At 38.0% G+C, this 21213-nt stretch overlaps 1 protein-coding gene across 1 annotated transcript in view; it reads right to left on the bottom strand.

Moving 5' to 3' along the window:
- RASA1 (RAS p21 protein activator (GTPase activating protein) 1) overlaps positions 1-21213 on the bottom strand; it is a 49465-nt gene that overhangs the window by 27976 nt on the left and 276 nt on the right. The window contains exons 2-9 of the mRNA XM_008946042.1: positions 16530-16548; positions 12087-12236; positions 8789-8924; positions 7865-7935; positions 5379-5496; positions 4311-4342; positions 2607-2659; positions 1763-1913 (exon numbers count right to left, since the gene is read on the bottom strand). Coding sequence (XP_008944290.1) covers positions 1763-1913; positions 2607-2659; positions 4311-4342; positions 5379-5496; positions 7865-7935; positions 8789-8924; positions 12087-12236; positions 16530-16548 — 730 coding nt within the window. The remainder of the gene's footprint in view (positions 1-1762; positions 1914-2606; positions 2660-4310; positions 4343-5378; positions 5497-7864; positions 7936-8788; positions 8925-12086; positions 12237-16529; positions 16549-21213) is intronic.

Genomic DNA, 21213 nt, shown 5'->3' with positions numbered 1-21213 from the left:
TGGTGTCGGCTCCTGCTGCATTGGCCACATCCGAGGAGGATTTCATCCATCCTGCCTCTGATCCCCAGCCCTGTGTTCCTGAACTGAGCTCCAGAATCCAGCTCCTGCAGCTGAGCCCAGCCTGGGACCTTCCCTGGGGACTGCTCCCCAGCTGGGGGTGACGGTGACGTACTGCCATCGGGGGGAGCTGGGGTAGGGACTAACTTTGTATATATTGGTACACAGTCTATTTTATTATCATTAGTGCTATTATTATTCGTGGTAGTAGTAAAGGTGTTTTCCTTTCCTAATCAACAAGTCTCTCTCCTTTATTCCCTCTTTCCCCTTGGGGAGGGGGGGGAGGGGGTTAACAGCATCTGTTATTGTTCTGGGGGCTGCCCTGACCCCAAACTGTGGCACCCATGCAGCAGTTCTTACCTCAGAGAATCTGGGCAGTTAGCATCTTCATGCTGCACCCTTACTACCTTGCACTGCATACTTCACTATGTGTTTGAACATTCAGGAAGCTTACTAACCTGCAGCACATAGTACCTTGGACGGAGTGTGACCCCAGCAGTGTAGCAGTAATTCTCCAAAACTGAAGCATTTTAAAGCTATTTCCTAGCTAGTTTAACATCACCTAAAGTGGAGGCTCCTATTCTGTTTTTCTCCTAACAAGTCAATAACTAGAGAATGGGCAAAAGAGCATTGACCTTCATGAAAGGCAGACACTGCAGCTACCTCAGTTTTCAGTGAGGATGTGTGGAGGCCAGACAATTTAATGTAGAAGTTACTCAAGCAGCCTGGGTGGGGGAAATGCATAGGTTCATAAGGGTCCAACTGCTTAGCCTCATCCACCAGAAGTCATCCTTCAGCATCCATCTGAAGTCATGTGAAAAAGTCCAGTGAACTTCTGAGTTAGGAGACCCAGACATGTTCTCAGACACACCAGCTGCTGCATCCCTACCCACTCAGAAGCCAAGCTGGCAGTGAGAGCAGCTCTCTATTGGGATGAAGAATGCCCTGGTTCTAGGTGAGCAAGACTGGAAAAGTGTTGATTTTTTGAGGCAAACAGCCTTTGTTAAAAGAGGGAGGTGAATTTTCACTACTGAGAAGTCTTGCATCTACAACAACTCTGAGAACAAGTTTATCAAGGATGTAGCTGCATTAATAGCTTCTCTCCCAGAAGGGGAAGCATCTCTTGTTATTTCTTTCTCTTTTTGTACAAATCACTATGTTTCTGTACAAATGGCAAAACTAATCCATCCCAAGTTTGCTCACTCTAAAGGATCTGAACTTCTGACCCAATTATCATGCACATGTTACAGTGCCACTGAATAACTTTTTCCAACAACGACTGTTATTTTTTCCCCTGATCCCATTAATACCCATTTCTCTTCTTTGAAAACCCTACTGAACGTCCCAGATAAAATCAAGAGCTTTATTTTCCCTTTTCAAATAGACAAGAATACACATAGCAGCTTCCAAGATGACAAAGGATTCTCTTAGTTACAGACTGACAGGAGATCTGTACTACCCACAATTCACAGTGTGAAGAAACTGGCTTGCAGGAGGAGGACAGTACTTCAAAAGACTTAGCCTTATGCTTAGGCTTCTGCAACCTTTAAGAACTTGCTCAGTTACAAGTGGCTACCAAGCAATTTAGGTAGAATGGTTAGTCTACTACAAAAACTACAGTCTTACAGCAGTGTCAGGAGCAAGCTACACAAATTCTTCATACAGATATAAAATACACACAATTGTTTTTACCATCAAAACTTACCTGTTGTAGTATCTGCCTCCCATCATAAACTGATTGTTAGATGTTGGACATATTTTAAAACGCTGAATATTTTCACTGGTCCGAAAATAAAGTGAATAATCCCCAGGTGTATTATCTGAAGGCCTCACAAGAAAACTGCACACCTGACCAACTGAAAAGATATTACAATAGTGTTACTTCTCCTAGCGTCACGTATGAGCCCTTATCAAATGTATTTCCACACATCAGCAAGAATTGCACAACTGAAGAGATACCAAGTCTATAAGATCAGTTCCAACAGTGATCTCCAACTAGATGAACTAGTACTGAACTGCCAAAATTAAAGCAAAATGGTTTAGCTGTAGCCACATCTGACACCTCCTTACAAGAACATACAAAAAAAAGTTTGACAACATGTTTTCAAAAATTACCAATTTATGTTCTAGTATTTACAGGATGTTATTTAACAATATGGGGTCAGAAATCTTGATGTTTTCATTTAAAGAAACATTTGCTCTATGAAAAGAGTTTAAAAAGTTTTTTTATATGTTTTCCTTTAGGTATATAAAACCATATTCTCCACAGCATTTCTATGAAGATACCAATAAAACAAATTTATTATACACATGAATTTGAAAAAGTATTTCAATCAAGAATTAATAAATTAACTGTACTTGAAAGTATAGTCAATACTCATAGCCAAAATCCTTCCAATGTAGTATTCTAGCGAGGTAAAAACCACAGAGTGTCAGACTAAGACACTCATATATGTTCAAACATAAAAGGACTTTTTGCCACAGTTTAATACAAATAGGATCACTTTGTGCTTTCACTACCACTGTATTTCAATCAGAAATACAAGTACCTGTCATCAGCAAATTGTAAGCTTCTTGTTTGGAGATCTTCCCGTGGAACCATCTTAACAAAGATGAAGAGAAAAATTAGAAAGCAAGACTACCAGCTCTCTTTTTTGGCTCTGGTGACATCCAAGGCTCTGCAACCTATGAACTGATCTTTACTTAACAAGACCTAACACATATAGATGAGATAATCAATGATCATGCTACTTAAAGATTGTGTTCTACCAACAGCATGAAAAAAAACAACATTAGCAGGTATATAAATGAATTTAAATAAAAATGTCCAAACTTGGAGTTGATGTTTAAATCCAGCTATGTTTAGAGATAAAAATGAATTGTCTAACTAGTAGATCATTTCATAGGCATTATTTGAAGTCAGCCTTACAGAGCAAATTGTTTGAATCACAAAATCCAAAGCTCAAGCGTGCAGGTTAAACACTGTACAGAAAAACTCAAACTGAATTTTGCCAGAAGCTGTGAGAATAAAAACTAGCTTTGTTAAGACTACTGAATATAAAGTGCTTTGATCTCACACCATGTTAACTTCCCAAAGTCCTGTATTGGAACAGCATCCTAAACAAGTTCAGCAGCTTCTGTCCTTTCTCAGCCTGATACTTATGACTATACAGAACAGCTTGACAAGCTACAACTTAGGTTACTCTGTTCTTTAAACAAAAGCTAAAAATATGGCCTTTTTAAGTATATGAAAAGAGCACTAGCTCTAAATTTCTTTCTATGCTACCTTTAGAGGATAACTGCTGGCTACTGGAACATTCAAAGGAGTAACTGTCTCCCCAGGATTCCTCTGAGTAGAATAACTGTGGACAGACAGTTTCAAAGCTCCAAGCATCTGCTACAAACTACTTTGCAAACAAATACATTAAAAATCCTGCATTTGAAGGCGTCCCTACTGCCAAATTAACTAGCAGAACACCAACGAAGAGTAAACAAACAACAAATACACCGCTGATTTTCTATTATCCATCAAGATAACAAGAAATGCCTGCTTCAGCCATCAGCCTCTTGGAGACCTCCAACTGGGCAATGGAGAAAAAGCAGCAGGTGCAAAACATGGCAAGCAAATGGAAGACAGATGAAACCACCAAGCCAATAGAAATTTTTTCAAACTTCCTTTTGCCACTCATCTTTACTGCTGAAAATACTCTATCTAAAGAGCTTGACACATCACTACATTGTTGATTCTAAATTGTATTAAATCTTTAAAAAAAAAAAAAAAAACTATTTAAGCAAACAGAACAAATCTTACAGTCATCTGGCTTTTTCTTTAAAGCTTATGTGTTATTACATGAAGGTAACAGAGACAAGCTGTAACTGTCAGGCTATCATTTTTCTATTGGCACTTTGCTCTCTCTCCAGTATTTATCGAGTGGTGCAGATCTGAAAAACAAGTTACCTCAGAGGCAAACACTATGTTCAAGAAATACTCCACTGTGCATATTTTGGCTGAAAGTGATCATACAGAGACTTGTCTAATATTTTAACACTGCAAAACCATTAGCAACAGGCACACCTATTACAGGAATCTTTTATGTTAATTATGCATACATCTTCAGCAGCCAGTATAGAAAAAAAGTCTTGAGATGAAAAAACAAATCTCTTTGGATCCCCTTCCCAAAATCTGGGAAACCTAATAGCTGAACTTTATAAACAGTTATGATTGCTTTTAATAACAAAACAAAAATCCTTACATTTTGCCTTCATGTGGATCTTCTTCTCTTCCCTAATGAGAAAATTAACATATTAAGTGCATGACAACATGACAGCTCAGTTTTAAAAAAAGTAAATTTCATAGGCTAAGATTCTCTGTAGGAAAAAATGGTAAGTCTGGGACATTTTGGAACTAAAGGGCTTTAAGGGCTAAAGTTTTCCTTTTCATTCTCTAAGTGGAAATTCAGCCAAAATATGTTATTTCAGAGGATTGCTTCTACTATCTTTCAAGTACTTCTTTAGAGGTGGCAGCTTTTTAAAATCTCAACTCTCCTAAGGTTCACTTAACGTCTGATACATCAATCACTAGACTACAGTCTAGTGCTGCCACATCAATTTAGCCATTCTCATCCTGACACAGATCTGACAAGCATCTGCAGGTAACACTGCTATTAGCAAAGCACATATATACTGTGCGGGAAAATATTGTCAAAAATATTTGGCAATATTTGACTGCAAAGCAAAGCTGAGCTTGTTATTAAAAAAAAAGACTTATTTATCTTTTTTTTTTCTTCCTTCTGAAGTATTTGAAACCATCTGTCCCTCTGCAGTAACTAAATTACCTACAGGTCACCTGGTTAGCTTCCCAAGCCTGCACAAGCCCTCCTAGGCATAATTAACTTGCAAATACATTTTTAACCCACTTTTCTTCCTTAGAAAAAAGGACAGACCTACTATAATGCACAGTTGCATTCTGTACAGTTTGTGAACATTTCATGGCAAACATAAAAAAGAAATGCAATTAAATGAGTAGTGGATTCTTCACCAGGATAGTTGAGTTTAGGAAACTGCCTAGTAAATTTACAAGACCATTCATTTGTACTCTCTTCAGACAACATGTGAATAAACATTTTTTTGATAGTGAATTAGGCTTAAAGGATTGCTACACTATTTTAAAACCAGTAGATCCAATTACTAGGCCTAGAAAAGCACCTAACTAGAAAACAGACAATTAAATGCCACTACTTTTGGTTTATTTCAGTATCATTTTACAAAATCATCTCATTCATTTTAGAAATTTTAGGAATTTCAATATAAAAATTACTTACCACTTCTTCTACCAGGTCTTCTACAATAAGACCTTGCTCATCTGTCCGTAGGTTTGTAACCCACATCCAACCATCTTCCAACTCGTTATGCACAATAAACATGTCTCCTTTAAGGAAACTGAGGAGGGCAGCAAGATTGAAATCAGAGATACATTCATAATATAGAGTTTAATGAAAACTATGAATTCCTCAGTATAATTTTCACAAAATATTTGAGAAAAATCTTTGTGAAAAATGCACTGATACCCCAAGTACATCATGTGGTTTTCTCCTGACAGTTAAGTGGCTACTATATATATTTATACTTTTGATTTACATTTATTATCCAATACATGAGTTTTGTCAACTTCAAAGTGTGCTAAGAATGCATAAACCAAAAATAAGGTTGTAATATTGTTCTTTTATCAAGAGGGATCAAGTATTAACACAAGTAAAATAACCAGAGATATCCTTAACAGTGTAAAGAAAATACTACTCCTTCCATCAGAAACTAATCTTATATAATAAAAGCCTGTGGAACCTCTTTGATATATGACCTTTGTTATCTTCTCACACATGAAGGCAAGGCTACAAAGAGAGTACAGAACATTTACCAAGAAGCTGTGCAATTAGTTACAAGACAAGGGTAAGTAAGAAGCATGAACATGTCTTAGGGAGTTTAATTTCTGGAAAGTTAGTGTAAGTTACTCCTTAAGTGTTATCCCAAACTCATATGAAAACTTTTCACTGTAGCACAGCCAGACTTCTCCATGAAGTCTGATGATGCATCAGGGTACAGGAAATAGCAATAAAGTATTGAAGCTCCTTAACTATTATTTCAGTCCAAAATTACATAGCAAATTTAAATGGCATTTCCTCTCATCTGAACCAGGCTAACAGAAAAGGCAGTAACTTCAGCACAGAGCAAACAGCAAGAATTAAAGAACAAAGAGCAGCACTACTGAAAAAACAACAAATTCAGGAGTTAATGAACCTAGATCCTAAGAATGGGTGACAGACAGCAAAAGCACCCTCCATCAGCTCTGTTACAAGGAATGATGCATTAAGGTACTGCATGGAATACAGGCTGAAATTAAGCCTGTAACATGTCCAACTTTCTAAATATTAATAATATTAAAATTTTAAGTTAGGATGCGCATAGAGGCACGTAGTGGACTCGATGTATCTTATTATTCTCACACCCAGTAGGAAGCCTTACTTGCAATATGCGATTGGAGAGTCCCTTCCCTGTCCTACCACCTTTTTATCATCTGCTTAGAAAAACACTAAGGACAAGTATCCTCACAGCACACTTCAAAAAAGTCAAATAGGAAGGGAGCCTTGAGATAAACTTCCATCCCAATGAGGAGATAAAGCTCTCAGAGACCGCCTTTATATCTTAAACTAATACTCCCAAAACCAAGCTAATTCCCAATTTAACTGGTATGCTAAATCAACTTAGGAAACCAAAACTGTCTCATTAGAGAGATTAGAAACCTCTTTCACTCCCACTTTTCAATCTGAAAAAAACCAAACATTTCTGCCATCTCAGGAAAGCAATATCACTTCCAAGCAACCAGCACATGCTTTCCCACTAGAGTGCTGGCTGTTGTGTTTCCTTTCCACATCACATCCCATGAAAACAGAAGAAAGGTGGGGAGTACAGACAATCCCAAAGAAATTACTGAGGTACCAGTGTTAGAAAGGAAGTAACAGTTAACAGAGAAGTATGAGAACATGACAGATAGGCCTGCAACTCAGTCATTTTTTTAAAATCTTAAAATTATGGAAGATTACATATTTAAAAGCATCATTTGTCCAACAGAGACTCTTTCCAAAAGGAGGGAGGAATGAGAAGGGAAGGGAGAATCGTTCTTGTTCCACTTAATGGACAGAGAATTAAACAGAACTCAGAAAACACAGTCACCAAGTTCCTAAGCACAGGCAAGAAAATGAACACAACATTAAAGGCAAAGTTTTTTTTAACATTGTTCCTTTTTTATTTCAAAGAAGGCATTCAATACTCTAGTCTTCCATTTATGAGTAGTCTATAAACTCATCCTCTTTCTAGTGGTCAGAACTGATTTGGCTTGGCTTATTTATCTGCTATTGGTTAGTTCTGTAGCAGTTCAGGAAAAAGCAGCATAGCTCATGTATTTTACACACTCACTTGAGTCACTTCTGCACAGAATTCTTCCATATACAAATTCACTCTCTTGGAGGAAAATGTAGGGCTTCATAGAACATACTTCAAGACTACAACATTATCGATTTTACTTCTATAAACCTAATATAACTTTCCATACAATTAACACAAACAAATACACTGAGAATAAAAAGACTTATTGCCATTTCAAAACAAAACAAAAGAGAAACAGAGAGGCTTCATTCTTTAATATGTGTTAATATGTAACTGGACAGTATTTGCAGGTGAACACATACTTAAATCATTACTATTTATAAATACTCTTGAGGATTTCATAACTACTTCTGTAATTAAAACATACCTTATTTCATCAGTTTCTGGCACTTTGGTGTAAGGTAGAATTGCTCGAACTCTTCTTCTGTCCTCCACAGGCTACAGTTTAAGAGAAAAGAGCAAAGATAACACTTTTCCCTCTGTCTAGTGTAGAATCCTTCTGCCCAGTGTTATGCCATACAGAAGCAAAGAACTGCCAAGAGTCACTTACATGCCCCTTGCCAGTATGAAACTTTTTAAAGCTCAAAACCACACCAAGCTAAAAAAGCTTAATTTGCACAGCTGCAAGAGACATGACAGATAATGAATGTTTATTATCTTCAAAATAAAGTAGCAGTAAAATAATTTCTATTAAAGTATACTTAAAATTTCTTTCACTTAAAGTGGTAATTGCTAGAAGTATAACACTCAGAAATATCTTTACTTATGTTTTTGGATTTGTTTGGTGGGAAGGCATTATGCAGTGTTTTGTTTTATTTTAATTACTTAAGTTGTCTTAAGGATGGGCATGTGAAAAAAGCCCAAATTTCAGAAGCCTTGGTTATTTCCAGGATGCACATTTTGAAACTGTTCCTAGATACATAAAATAGCACAAAATAGTAGAGGTTACATTACAGTAGTGTACTTTACCAGCAAAGAACAACACATTTTCTTGTTTATCTCTGTTTACTTACAATGCTATTACTACATTTGGTGATACCTGCAACACCTGACATCCAGCTTTCTCACTACACATTTTCATTAAACAGACATTTTATTTTTTTTAATCATTACTTTGTATCACTAAGAATGCATTTTTATATTCCCTATACTTCAACGTATGCTGAGCCTATGTAGAATTACAGGAAACTTTCCACAATACTTTTTCCAAAGAAAATTCTGAATGGCAATTAAAGTTACTGTCATTTAAGTAAATTATACTTAATTTTAGTGTATAAACTTTACTACTTGCCTCTGGAGGTGCTACTGGGAATAAGAGCTTTTCCCCTTTCAACAAACAGGACACATGACTGTAATAACCAATTAAGTCTGACAGTGAAGCAAAACGACGTCCACCAATGTAATAGTCTCCACACATGGCAATAATCCTGTTAATAAAGAAAAATAGGCTTAACATAAAAAAAAAGTAGCAAAAAATTTTCCTAAGAAAAAGGCAATCAGGATAATGTTCAATTTTCGAAGCACTGTCTACATTCAGCAAAACGCAGCAGCAGAAGCTCTCTATAAACATGTGAGTAAATTTTAACTAATTAATATTTCATTAACCACATGATACACCATTAAGACTTAAAGTGTTGATTCACAAAAAGAACCCCAAACAAACAAAACAGTATATTTATCAGAACTAAATTAAATTGAACAGAAAAATGTAATTGTGAACATGCTGGAAAAGTGGAGTAATGCTCTAGCAGACACAACAGCATTACTACTAGTATTATGCAGGATATATAATTTTTATTACAGGCTTATATAAATTAATCTAAGTATTAAAATATTCTAACAACAAATAACTGCACTTGGCTATACAGTGCAGAAGTCAAACACCTTCAAAAATTAGTCACTTTCCTACAGTTAATTTAGCATCCATACCGAAAGTTCACAAATTCATTTGGAATCATCAAAGTACCTCCTTATACTCAATTTAAAAATCTGCTAACTAATGGGAAAAAAAAAACAATTCAGCAGTTTAACCCAACAGAATTCTTACAAAACTCATTCTTTAAGGTTTTTTTTTTTTTTTCTGAAAGTACAGCCATTCATTAATGCATTGTCATAAAGAAGAATTTTATGAAAAAATCAGAAGAACCATGTCTTTCCTGCATTCTTACAAAAATGTAGGAAATTGAGAAACAAGTTATTACCAAGGTAAGCAAATTTTGCTCTTAAAAAAAAGGTAAAATTAAAACCTAAAACTCAAGTTATTTTCTCTCTAGTTGCCAGAGAAGAGGCAAATTATCTCAAGGATTTTCAAAATGAGTTGCAGTAGCAAGAATAAACATAAACATACTTGAACCTTCTTAAGAGTTCCAGTTCATGTTTGACCTCTCCACAAATTTTGTGAACACAGCAAAATCAAAAAGGAGGAAAAAAATGCCCAAACATTCAGTTGCCAAGAAAATTATCCTTCCTCCCAAATGCACACACTATTGTTTTCTTCTATATTTATTCTTTTTCTTTAGCAGGTTAGTATTCTAATACATTCCTGCCCCAAAATCTTCCTTCTCACTCAGTTCTTTGAACTGGGTTATTTCTCCCAAACAGTGATGTAACATATACAGAAAGATGAATCTTCAGAGATGAAATCTGAAGTTTTTAAGCATATAGTACTGCAAGGGGAGTCAGAAAATATAACTTGAAGGACACTGGCTAGATCTTTCGGTATATTTTCTGTAAGATTCCATGGTAAATTAGTGCATAAAGGTTAGGTTCTAAATGAAATTTAGTGCTTCAGATTACTATTTCAATGAGCTTAAAGAAAATCTTTCTTTAGAACACTGGCTAGCAAATAGAGAAAGACTTCTGTAACTACAGAACATTCTGAAGAACAAGACTAAAAGATACTTTCCTTCAAAATACTTTCTCTCACTGACTCACCAAAAAAGTAACACTTCAGTGAAAAAAGATTTAGTTTTGACAGATTCATATGCTATGAATCAATTGTAGGCATCATGAGCATGTATGTCTGTATGCAACTTTCAACAGGCACCAGAAGAATTAGAAGATTTTAAGAAACTTTAAAATGTCAACTATACAAAAATCTATGAAAAGTTTAATGTTAAAAATTACACTTTTAGGAAACAAAACGAGGGACATTTTTTAGCAATGGGAGTTTCACCTACTCCTGGTAGGCAATAACTGGCACAGATTAAGCTCAAGTGGAAACAGCACTTTTGTTCTGCAGAACATAGGAGACCCATCCCTGTATTTGCTTCAAACTACTTTAAGGCTGCCTTCCTGAGGTTGAAAATCTTCAGTGTAACACTTACCTAACTAATAACAAACAAAAACACACACTTTGCAGTCAAAGAAAACTTGTCTCAGAAGGAAAGACTCTTTTAAGGTTTGAAAATATTTTAAGGATCCTTTCCTTAGGGAATTAGAAATCATCAGACTATTTTCTACCTGAGAGCTGAGAAACACTTTTATGGTGGGCAAGAACCAGTAGTTAATTTCCTTATACTTGCTTCAAAATGAAAAGTTATTAAAAGTGATCCAGGACTCTAAAACAGCACTAGAAAGCAAGTACTAGCAGAGTTTACTTTTCTGCTGGTGCTATGCAGTAGCTAGTTCCCAAATGAGTGTGAGTGTCGCTGAGCAGCTGGAGCTGATAGCTCAGATGGCAGTATGTGAAGATGAGATACCATTTGTGTGCTTTATTGTCTGCACTTAAGATAATTATGCCTTCATGTCAATGGCAGGTCAGGGCCTCTGAACCATACTTCTTCACACAGCAGATGAAACCAAAAACTCCCTACATTTGCAAACCATGCATGTAGTGGCACATTCATTGGTATTCTGGATAACTCCCAATTTCAGGGGTTGAAGAATTTGCTTTGTAATTGTTTGTTGCTATCAAGACAACTGACAAAGGCTTCTTTTACTGCCAAAGAAATGTTTGTTTGACTGTTTTGTGAAGATGGATGTTGCACTGCAGCTCTCCACTTGGTGACTAACCTTCAAGCTCTTCTCGGAACACACCTCATTTGCACTGAAGAGTAAGTGAACTCACTAATGTACAAGGCTTGGCAGCAACAAAATATCCCAGCTACAGCTTCAGATAAAGAGCTGTTTGTATTTAGAACAACTAATTCTAACACATACTGGAAGTGGTTTCCAGCAAACCTTCGTGTTAATACATAATCCCTTGGGATTTTCCCTCAAAACTAAGGAACAACAGAGATATGCTAGTACTTAGAATTATACCCTGTGAGCTACACTGGCTACTACAGGACAGACTACAGTCTCCTTGGCTGAGTAATGGGACCTGCATGTTGCTTTAAGTCTATTCACAACTGCTCCAGACAGGCTACGCTACCCTGATGTTGTTGGTTTCCTCACGTTTCTGTTCTGTAAAGTAATTTTTAAGCAGTGTATTTTAAAAAAATTAAACCCAACTAAAAACCTGTACATGCAAGAATATCCAAAAATATTCAGTTATAATACTACCGTTTTCTGTGTGTACTCTCTTGTGGTCTGAAATCAAAAGTAAACAGTTTACAGTATTTCAAAATAAAACATTTAATTCTCACCTAAAATGATTGACATTTGTTTTACTAAGGAATGAAAGCACAAATGAACCTGGTCTCCGATCACTCTCTCGAATAAGGTAACTTCCAGGCTTTCCTGCTTGTCGAAGACGTTCTTCTGCAATTGTTCTGTCAAGTTTTCCATGATACCACCTGAAAAAAAGATTAGCAATAGGTGTCCTTAGAACTTCAGGGTTTTGTTTATTCTCACAGAATTGACCCATGAACTTAGAAAAGCTTTCAATCAAAACTGGTCTAACTCCAAACATCTGTTTCAAAGTTATCCCATCTTTACATGTTCAACCTCCCAGCTTACCTATTTCCTGTAAAGAGTATCTTAAAGACAGAACAGTTTTTTAGATAATCTGCTCCTCCCATCGAAACATCCTAAGGGGCAGATACCATCAGCTTTTCTCTCCTATCCAATTTTCTTATTTTATATAAACAGAAATAGAGGTGACTGATCTGACTTGGAAGGCTGTTGTGTTTTAAGCCTACAGGGGTTTCCATTCAGGCTGGATTTTCCAAAAGCATAAACTGGCAAGCGAATTGCAACAACCAGTTTCTCAGCTGACACAGATACTGCTGAAGCAAAGCCTGCACTGAATTGGGGTGACAGCAGTAACTAGACCACCATCCAGCACCAAAACAGTCTTTCCTAATCCCAGTGTGTACCACATCAATTAAAGGCAAGTGAAGATATGTGGCAAGTCACAGATTGCAAAATACGACGAAGGAACACTTCAGTCTAAAGTAAAGGTTAGACTCTTACCATTAAAGTATTCATTTCCCTTACCTCAGTTTATTTACACAGCTTTTGTCAGAACATTCATTCTACTTCAAAAGATCAAACCTTTTTTCTTTTTTTTTAATAAAGAACCCCAAAACCCAAAAAGGAGCAATGGAGAGCACCACTCAAATATCAAGCCAAGCCTTGTTCTCATTGTGTCCACATAGCCACAGCATGTTCCAGAGCAACATACTGTAATAATTTATTAGCTCTGCATCTATCAACTAACTATGTTTAATTCAACCTCTAATTTATACACTCAAGAAAATGGCAGCTTCCAAACAGCCACTGTTTTAGACAATTTAAATCCTTTACCACTTCAGACCCCCCAGTTTTTAGTTCTAGCAGTTCAAGTATGCCTTGCAAGAGTCACAAAAACGCATTTTGGAAGAGATACGTAAATGACCTTTTGAACAAATATATGTAAGAATACAAAAAAATGCACAGATTACAGTTAAAAAAAAAAATAGTAGCTGGGTTATTGATTATATCTGTCCAGAAAAACTTTTAATATATGAAACAGAAGCAGGTGTCCTGAGAGCTTTTATCAGTATGAAAATCAGGTACACTAAACCAATCGACACCGTGTATACCACCAGAAGCAGCACCATCCCAGACACTGTTTACTCTGGCAAAGCCGTGTCCTGGCTAGTTCAGCTCTGCTCTGCTTCTCTTCCTCATCCTGATCAAAACAAGTCAGACCAGAAAAAGCACTGCTGTGTCTGTGCAAGGCACAGCTCTTGAGGCTGCTGCAGGCCCAGTTACGTCAGGGAGATCCTGTCTCATCCCACTCCAGAGCAACGCAGCCTCACGGACAGCCAGCGGAAGGAGGTCTGGTGAAAAGGGGATCATGCTATCCCGAGCAGGAGGTCCTCTAGGAAATGAAACTAAAGCAAAACTGCCTATTTTGAAGTACCTAGGATGAAATATTCTGCTTGTTAGTGTGCACAGCATGGCTGAAACATGAGTTTGCTCATTTCCAGCTACTCTGGAGAGACCAAACTTCACCAAGCAGGAAACTCCCCAGAGACCCAAGAAAGTTTCCCCATCAAGAAATTCTTTGAAATCAATATTCTGTGAAGCTATTTTAAGCTAACAATAATTTCACTAAGCTTTTATTTGTTCCTATTTATCACCTACTTGAGTAAAATAATCTTTACTCTATTGAGACATAGGATGTTACAATGCCAGGCTTAGAGGCACACTTTCGAAATGAGAAAGGTGAGAGCTTGGTATCAAGCCTAACAGAAGACATTTATTAATTGGTAAAATAGAAACAGGGTTAAAAAGCATTTGCTCCTCTGTTTCAGAAGAGGTTTATTTTCTGAAATAAAAATACATAGTTAACTTCTGAGTGCAATTAATTTCAGAGCCACTGAGCAGATATTTGACATATCAACATCTGATAGAAAGCACAGTGTGTTTTACAGCTCACTACAGATTTCTAATGCATAAATTCCTCTATACCACTAGCAATGGAGGTAAGTATTAACACTGAATTTAAGGACCAACTGACATAAGATACACACTGCAGCAAAGCAGTCAATATTGAGCAATGACAGCAGAAAACAGCTCAACTGATAGCCTCAAGAAACCTCTGCAGACAGCACATCTTTAAAGACCAGGATACATGCTTAGGTACAAGCTTCTGAAATACTCTTAAGAGTATGCAAAATGCTGGTCAAGAAATCATCACATTTTCCAGAGAACTGAGTTTCATCACTAGATAGAATAACTTTATTCCAGCAATACACAGTGTAAGTGTGGACAGATCTCTTAGAAGAGCACAGCTGATATTTCATCCAGCTATCACCTGTTTTCAATATCATACAAAGATGCAGTTTGTAACTTCGCATCATTATCTCCAAGAAGTTTGATAGAAAAAAGTAAAGACTATTTAAAAAGATTGCAGTAGTCTATATGATTTAAGGACATTAAGTGCTCAGTTAAGGAATGGCATTACCTTTTTTTTTTTAATACTTTTGTTAAATGGTTGTGGGATTTTTTTTTTCTTTGAAATACATTCAGAGATCAATTTTTTCTGTGAATATTGACTAATGTACTGAGCACAAATTCATATTAGTGGAAAATGTTCACAGTCAAAAGCAATGCTAACCAGATCTCTTGATTTACATCAAAACCAGCTTCTGAACAGATGTAAATGGGAGTCTTACCTACAGCAAACTACGAGTCTCATGAAAGGAATTATGGCTTGGATAAGAAGGTATCAAATAAAAAAACCTACCCAGCTGTTTGTAAATATAAAATTGCCCCTGTGGTTGTGACTTATCAAAGGCATGCACTCAGAAACCTAGCTCCCTACCACTTAGAGTTACATCCTCCACCACTGCCAAAGACAAGATCCCCATCACTTCTAGACAGGCACCTCTGCTTGCTTGCCTAATCCTACCTAGGAACACTTTTGTATTTCTAACATTAACTTTGCAATTTTTTAAATGCTGACAATCCACTATTTTCACAGCTTTTTGAGAAAACCAATGACATTCTGAATCACAGCTAGTGCCCTGACAAAGCAATCGGTATTACGAAATGCATCAGAAGAAATAATGCAAGTAGCCTTGCAACAGAATGCTCTGGAATGATTCAAATATAAAATGTCTAACTAGCTACAGATCACAATTTAGCTGGTTGTTGCCCTGATCACCTGTTTAACAGCTGGAGCAAACTTATAAAACTGCTACCTAAACAGCAACCTTTATTTTGCTTCTAAGAGAATACCAATATAATAGGTTTCCATGTTTCACAGGCCAGTCAGAAGCTATACAAGAAAATACTCCCATCTGCCAACTTAAACCAAAAGCAGCATGTTCAAAACACTATCATAATCTTTAATAACAGAAGACAGACCCAACATCACAAACAGCTTGTAGACACCACACAAGCAGCACAGAGCTGCACAGGAGAACGGCCCCTACAATACACACAGTGCAGCTGACAGCCACAAGCCAAGTCATGAACCTCACAGAACGAGCTGCACTTCAGCTAGCAGTCAGAGCTGTCACCTCTGACCCCCAAACAGGAGCTCCTTCTGTGCCCTCAACCCCCCAGAAGATGCTGGGTACCAGACACCCAGTCACACCACCCTCGTTAGGCTCAGTCAGCACTTCCTACTAGGAGCAGAAATGCAGCTGCACTGCATCCCTTTGGCCAGCCCATGGTACAGTAACAGGACTTTTGGCCACCAACAAGGACAGACCACAAGGTCCATGCAAGTCATAGGCTGTTCACAAAGAGGCACTAGATGGTGAATTCACCATCTGGAATTCACCAACATAGCTGTTGCTATTGTGTGTGGAACCATGTCACATTGTTCAACCAAATCCTTTTATTTACATATTTCCTTTTTACATGTGGGAAAAGCAAATATTACAAAGCTCTGTTGTTCCACTAAAGGATTCTGCTGCTACAGTATGCTGCAGTTTTTACTTAGGAACACAGTAGCTCGAGGAGAAGAGGATGAAGTAAAAAACGCTGAAAAAAAACTGTCAGTGTGCTGCTAAAAGGGTTTTTCAGCAACTTGGTACAAACTTGGTAACAGCCACAGATTTATTTCCATCCAGAAAAAGTTATGGCATGCAGGAAAAACAATCATCAAATGTCATATCCACTTCACTCAAAGCTCTCCTTAGACATACCTTGCTGCTTCAACAACACCTATAAAAGAATGGAGAACTTCAGGAAGTCATGGTCAGAGCTTCCCTCCTATCAATTCAGTCACTGCCTTAGATTCTTATCACCTCCCAACACTACTTAAGCTCTGGTCCCATTAGAAGCAAAATAGAACAAAGATGATTACCTTGACCTGGGAAAACCCCCAATTTCAAACGGCACACAGAAATCTCAAGTACAGTTTCACCAAGACAGAAGAGAAAAAAAAAAAAAAAAGAAACAACAATAAAAAACAGGACAAAATATCCTGCATTCTTAGGCATTTCTTCTTACCCTGGTGACACCAATGATCCCCACATGCCTCAAGCTTTCCCTCTGAATACTTGATGTTTCTGTTCACTGTTGGAAGTTTAATTTCAGACTTAAAGTTTCTCTCAGCCTAGCATGCACTCTTTGTTTTACCAATTTTATCCAGACTCTGACTTTTAACACTTTATCCCCCACCTCTGTCAGATTTGTAAGGCTGTATCGCTTCCTTTGTCCACATTATTAGTAGAGATTAAATTAAGGCATATCTCACTCAGACTTTATTAAATTTGCATGCTTCTTGTCTTGCTAGTTACTCTCCAGTAGTCACCAGTTTTTGACCAACTCTGCAGTTCTCCACATAGAACTTCCTGCCAGAAAAGCTCTGCAAAGATATATCAATTACTGCACTGCATGCACCTTTAAGATAACAAAACAACAGTTGAAACTAATGAGAAGCCAAGTAAGTGTTTCTTGTACAGTATGGCTAAAATTGAGTGCTACATACACTTCTAGGAAGGGGAAGGCAAGGTTTTATCCCTTTTGCACCCCCATGCAGTTCTCTAAGAGGCAGTAGAATACCTGTAAGCATACTCACGTAAGCCTAATGAAGAATAATTCTGCTTTTCTCATTTGACTATTCCAAAACCTCTTAGAAACAGCATGTGGAAAACTGAATCCTGCTGTGCTTCAGCACTAGGGACCAGCCAACCAACGTGGCAAGTCACTACCACAGACACTCCTCAGTGCACAGGCTGTGACCACCCGTTATCCGTGGGACCTGCACACACCTCCACAAGCAGCCATTACAACACCTTAGAGCTTACACATCAGCTCTGGGCTAGAACAAAAATAATCAACCAAAAACCTTGCTATATCTTAACAAAAAGACTGTGCAGAGGAAAGAGCAAAATAAGCATACAGTCGAGAATGAATACATTTAAACAACTCCACTAGGAGATAAAAGGTTTTACAGGTTTCAGCTGCTGTAACAAGCAATGCTGTGAGATTTAAAACAGACAGAGATGTAATGGTGTAACACCCAACACATCCAAGAGATTTCTTCTGATCCTACCTGATATCTATTTACTGAAAGGAAGACTGATTGTCAGTCTCATTTTTGCAGGAGCCCCCCCCTGCTAAGTAGGTGAAACACAGCTAAAAAGGCTGAAAAACAGCCCTTGAACAGCTTGCATTTTCACACTGAAAGGTCAGCTTAGGAAGCGAATTCTGGAAGTGAAGTTTTTAGCAAGAAACTTCCCATCTTTTCATGCTTCCTGCTTGTGTCCTCAGGTCAAAAACCTTTTAGTATTTGGACTAAGAGTAACTGATACAGAAACAATAACGACATGGCTACACAAAGCAGCAGCTACTCTGGCAACAGTTCAGAAATTTCTGAGATGTTGTTCATCTTGTCTGACATTAATTTCATTAAATGTACCACAGGCTCCTTCACCTTCCTCCTCCTTGCCCTCTCCAACCAAGCACAGGGTTTTGTTCTGTGCTCCACTCTTGCCTCCTCTTGCAAGCTGGAATGCCTCTCTGGAGAGGTGTATCATGCCCACGGAGAGATGTTTTTCCTATAATGAGGAAAGCCTAACAGTTAAACACAAGAAATTCAAGAGAGGTACAATGCCTGAATTAAAAGGTGTTCAACACTTCCCACATGCACCAGAAACACCTGTGGAGGAACGTACCCCAGAGAGCACAATCCATACACAACAAGTGGAACAGTGTGGCATAAAGGGGCTGTGTGTACAACTAAGAAAAGAAACAAAGCCCTACTCCTACACTTGAACATAAAATGAGGTAATTACTATAGAGGCTTGGTGACATTTCACTTTTGGAAGAATAAAGACATTTCTCAAGCATTCCTTTTACTGTGAAGGAGTAGAAGGAACAACAGCAAAAAATCCCTCCACAGATGCTTAGAAAGCACAAATTTTTTTTTCACAAGTTTTGGGGAAAGGTGTTGTTTTAATAAAATAATACAAGCAATTGCTTGATCGTCTGGATTAAGCAAGCAGACAAGCTTGAATTTTATAATGTCCCCAGTGTTACTCTGGTAGGAGATAGCAATATGAAAGAGGAATTAATTTGTGGTTATTCTTAATTGTTTTATATATAGGAAACACTGATGTAATTTATCTATAAAATAACCATAAGAAACCCAATGGATAAACCACAGACAGAATATCCCTTTGTCCCTATCCTACATAGGGACATTTACATAACATACACACAATTTTACATAAAGAGGTGGACTCAATTTAATAACAATTTAAGAAAAAAAATTTACAAAAACTTCTTGCACAAATCTACATGGAATTACCATATGATTATCAAAGGCTGGCTAAACCTACATGGTTTCTGGAAACTACTCCAAGGAAAAAAGCAATGTGCTCTGCAAGGGGAAGTTCATAGAAGAAACCCTTGACCAAATATCTGTGAATAGCTATTAATGAGAAAATCTTATTTTTCCTTGCTGAGCCAATGATAGTAATCCTTAACAGAAAAATGCAATGTTTTAAATATCCCCACGTAGTTACATATTCAGCTTCTTCAGTTCTAACCACACACAGCTATCATCTCAATGCTAACTGAACAAACTGGCAAGATACTGGATGGGTGGTCTGCAAGACGGGTGGGAAATTGGCTTGGAGGCTGCATCCAGGGGGTAGTGATCAGTGTTTTGCACTCTGGCTGGCAGCCTGTCATAAGTGGGGTCCCCATATGGATACCAGGCCCCCCACTGTTCAGCACTTTCTTAAGCAGCTGGATGATGGATAGGATTGAAAGTGCCCTCACCAAGTTTGCTGAAGACACCAAACTGTGTGGTGAGGCAGAGACATGATAAGGCTGAGCCATCTAACAGAGAGCTGGGCAGGCTGAAGAGTGGGGCAGCAAGAACAGCACGAAGTTTAACCAAGACAAGTACAAGGTCTTGCACCTGGGATAACAAAACCAAAGAGCCCAGTCCAGGCTGGGATCTGTGTGTCTGGGAGCAGCCTTGCTGGGAGGGACCTGGGGGTCGTGGTGGACAACAAGGCAGGGAAGCAGCAGGGAAGGCAGATCAGACCCTGGGCTGCATCCACAGGGGCACTGCTGGCAGAGACAGAGCCAAGATTGTCCCTCCCCACCAGCCACCAGGCTGCACATGGCCACGGTGTCCAGCTCTGGTCCACACAACTCAGCAAAGAGGAGGACAGACTGGAGATGGTCCAAATGAGGGCCATGAGACAAGCAAATGGCTGGAGAACCTGCTCCATGGGGAAAGACTGAGTTAGGCCTCTTCTCTGTGAGGAGGAGAAGGCTTAGAGGGACCTCGTCACAGTAGTTCCAGTAGTTAGCATTTTTTTCTGCAGCAATAACAATCATGCCCTGGAACAACCTCTCCAGGGAGGGAGCAAATCTCACTGGAGGTTTTCAAGATACTACTGGATAGAGTGCTAGATCATCTCATCTAATTCCCTTTCCAAGCCAGGTGATCTTCCAAGATCCCTCACAACCTGGGCTGGTTTATGATTCTATATATTCCCACCCTGATCAAACTGCATACTTACAAAAAACAATCAGCACTACAGGATAAACTAAAATAGTAATAGGTGTTCAACAAAAGAGGAAAACCTAACCAAAGGAACTGATTTGGTATAAAGCTGGCATGAGAAGCAACTGAAAATACCAAAATTTGAAGATGAAAATGATTTTTTTAGGTCCTGATAGTCACAAGAAAGAGACTGAGTACACTGAGTGCCTTGGAGATCTCAATACTCTGTTCCTGAAATACAGCTGGAGCTTTCAAATTACTTTAGCCATGCTGGTCTTTATACATTAATTTGTACTCATTAATAATTGTAATAAAAGCATACCTGAGAAGGAAAAGGTAGATATTCCAAGTACATTTATTAAATATTTAAGCAGTACTGTTAGCTAACTTAGAAACACTTCCTTCTTTTAAAAGGCAAATTCTTGAGCTTTGATAGCAGAAATCATGAGATCTGCCTACATAGAAAATTATGAAACATTCTTTTTCCATCTTAAGGATTTCTCTTATTTTCCTTTACAGTCTTCCCTGTTAGCTACCACCTCTGATATTAGTCCTGTCCACTTCAAGTAATAATTTTCAGCACACAGGCCCTGTAACACTCTCAGCTATAAACAGTATCTTCATACACATGCAGAATCACTTAGAGTGGAAGTGACCACTGGGGATGGCCAAGTTCAGCCTAATCCCAGCACGGTGCAAGCAGGGTCAGCTACCACTGGTTGCTTGGGGCCATGCTCAGTTGGGCAATGAACATCTCCTGTGATGTAGACTCCACCACCTCTCCAGACAACCTCTGCCACTGCTTGACAAACCCACCAGGAAAAAAAAAAAAAAAAAAAAAAAAAAAAGCCTTAACT

This window comes from Merops nubicus, unplaced genomic scaffold (assembly GCF_000691845.1).
Source record: "Merops nubicus isolate BGI_N331 unplaced genomic scaffold, ASM69184v1 scaffold15608, whole genome shotgun sequence".
Classification (NCBI taxonomy): Eukaryota; Metazoa; Chordata; class Aves; order Coraciiformes; family Meropidae; genus Merops; species Merops nubicus.
This window is presented reverse-complemented; position numbering and strand designations above follow the sequence as displayed.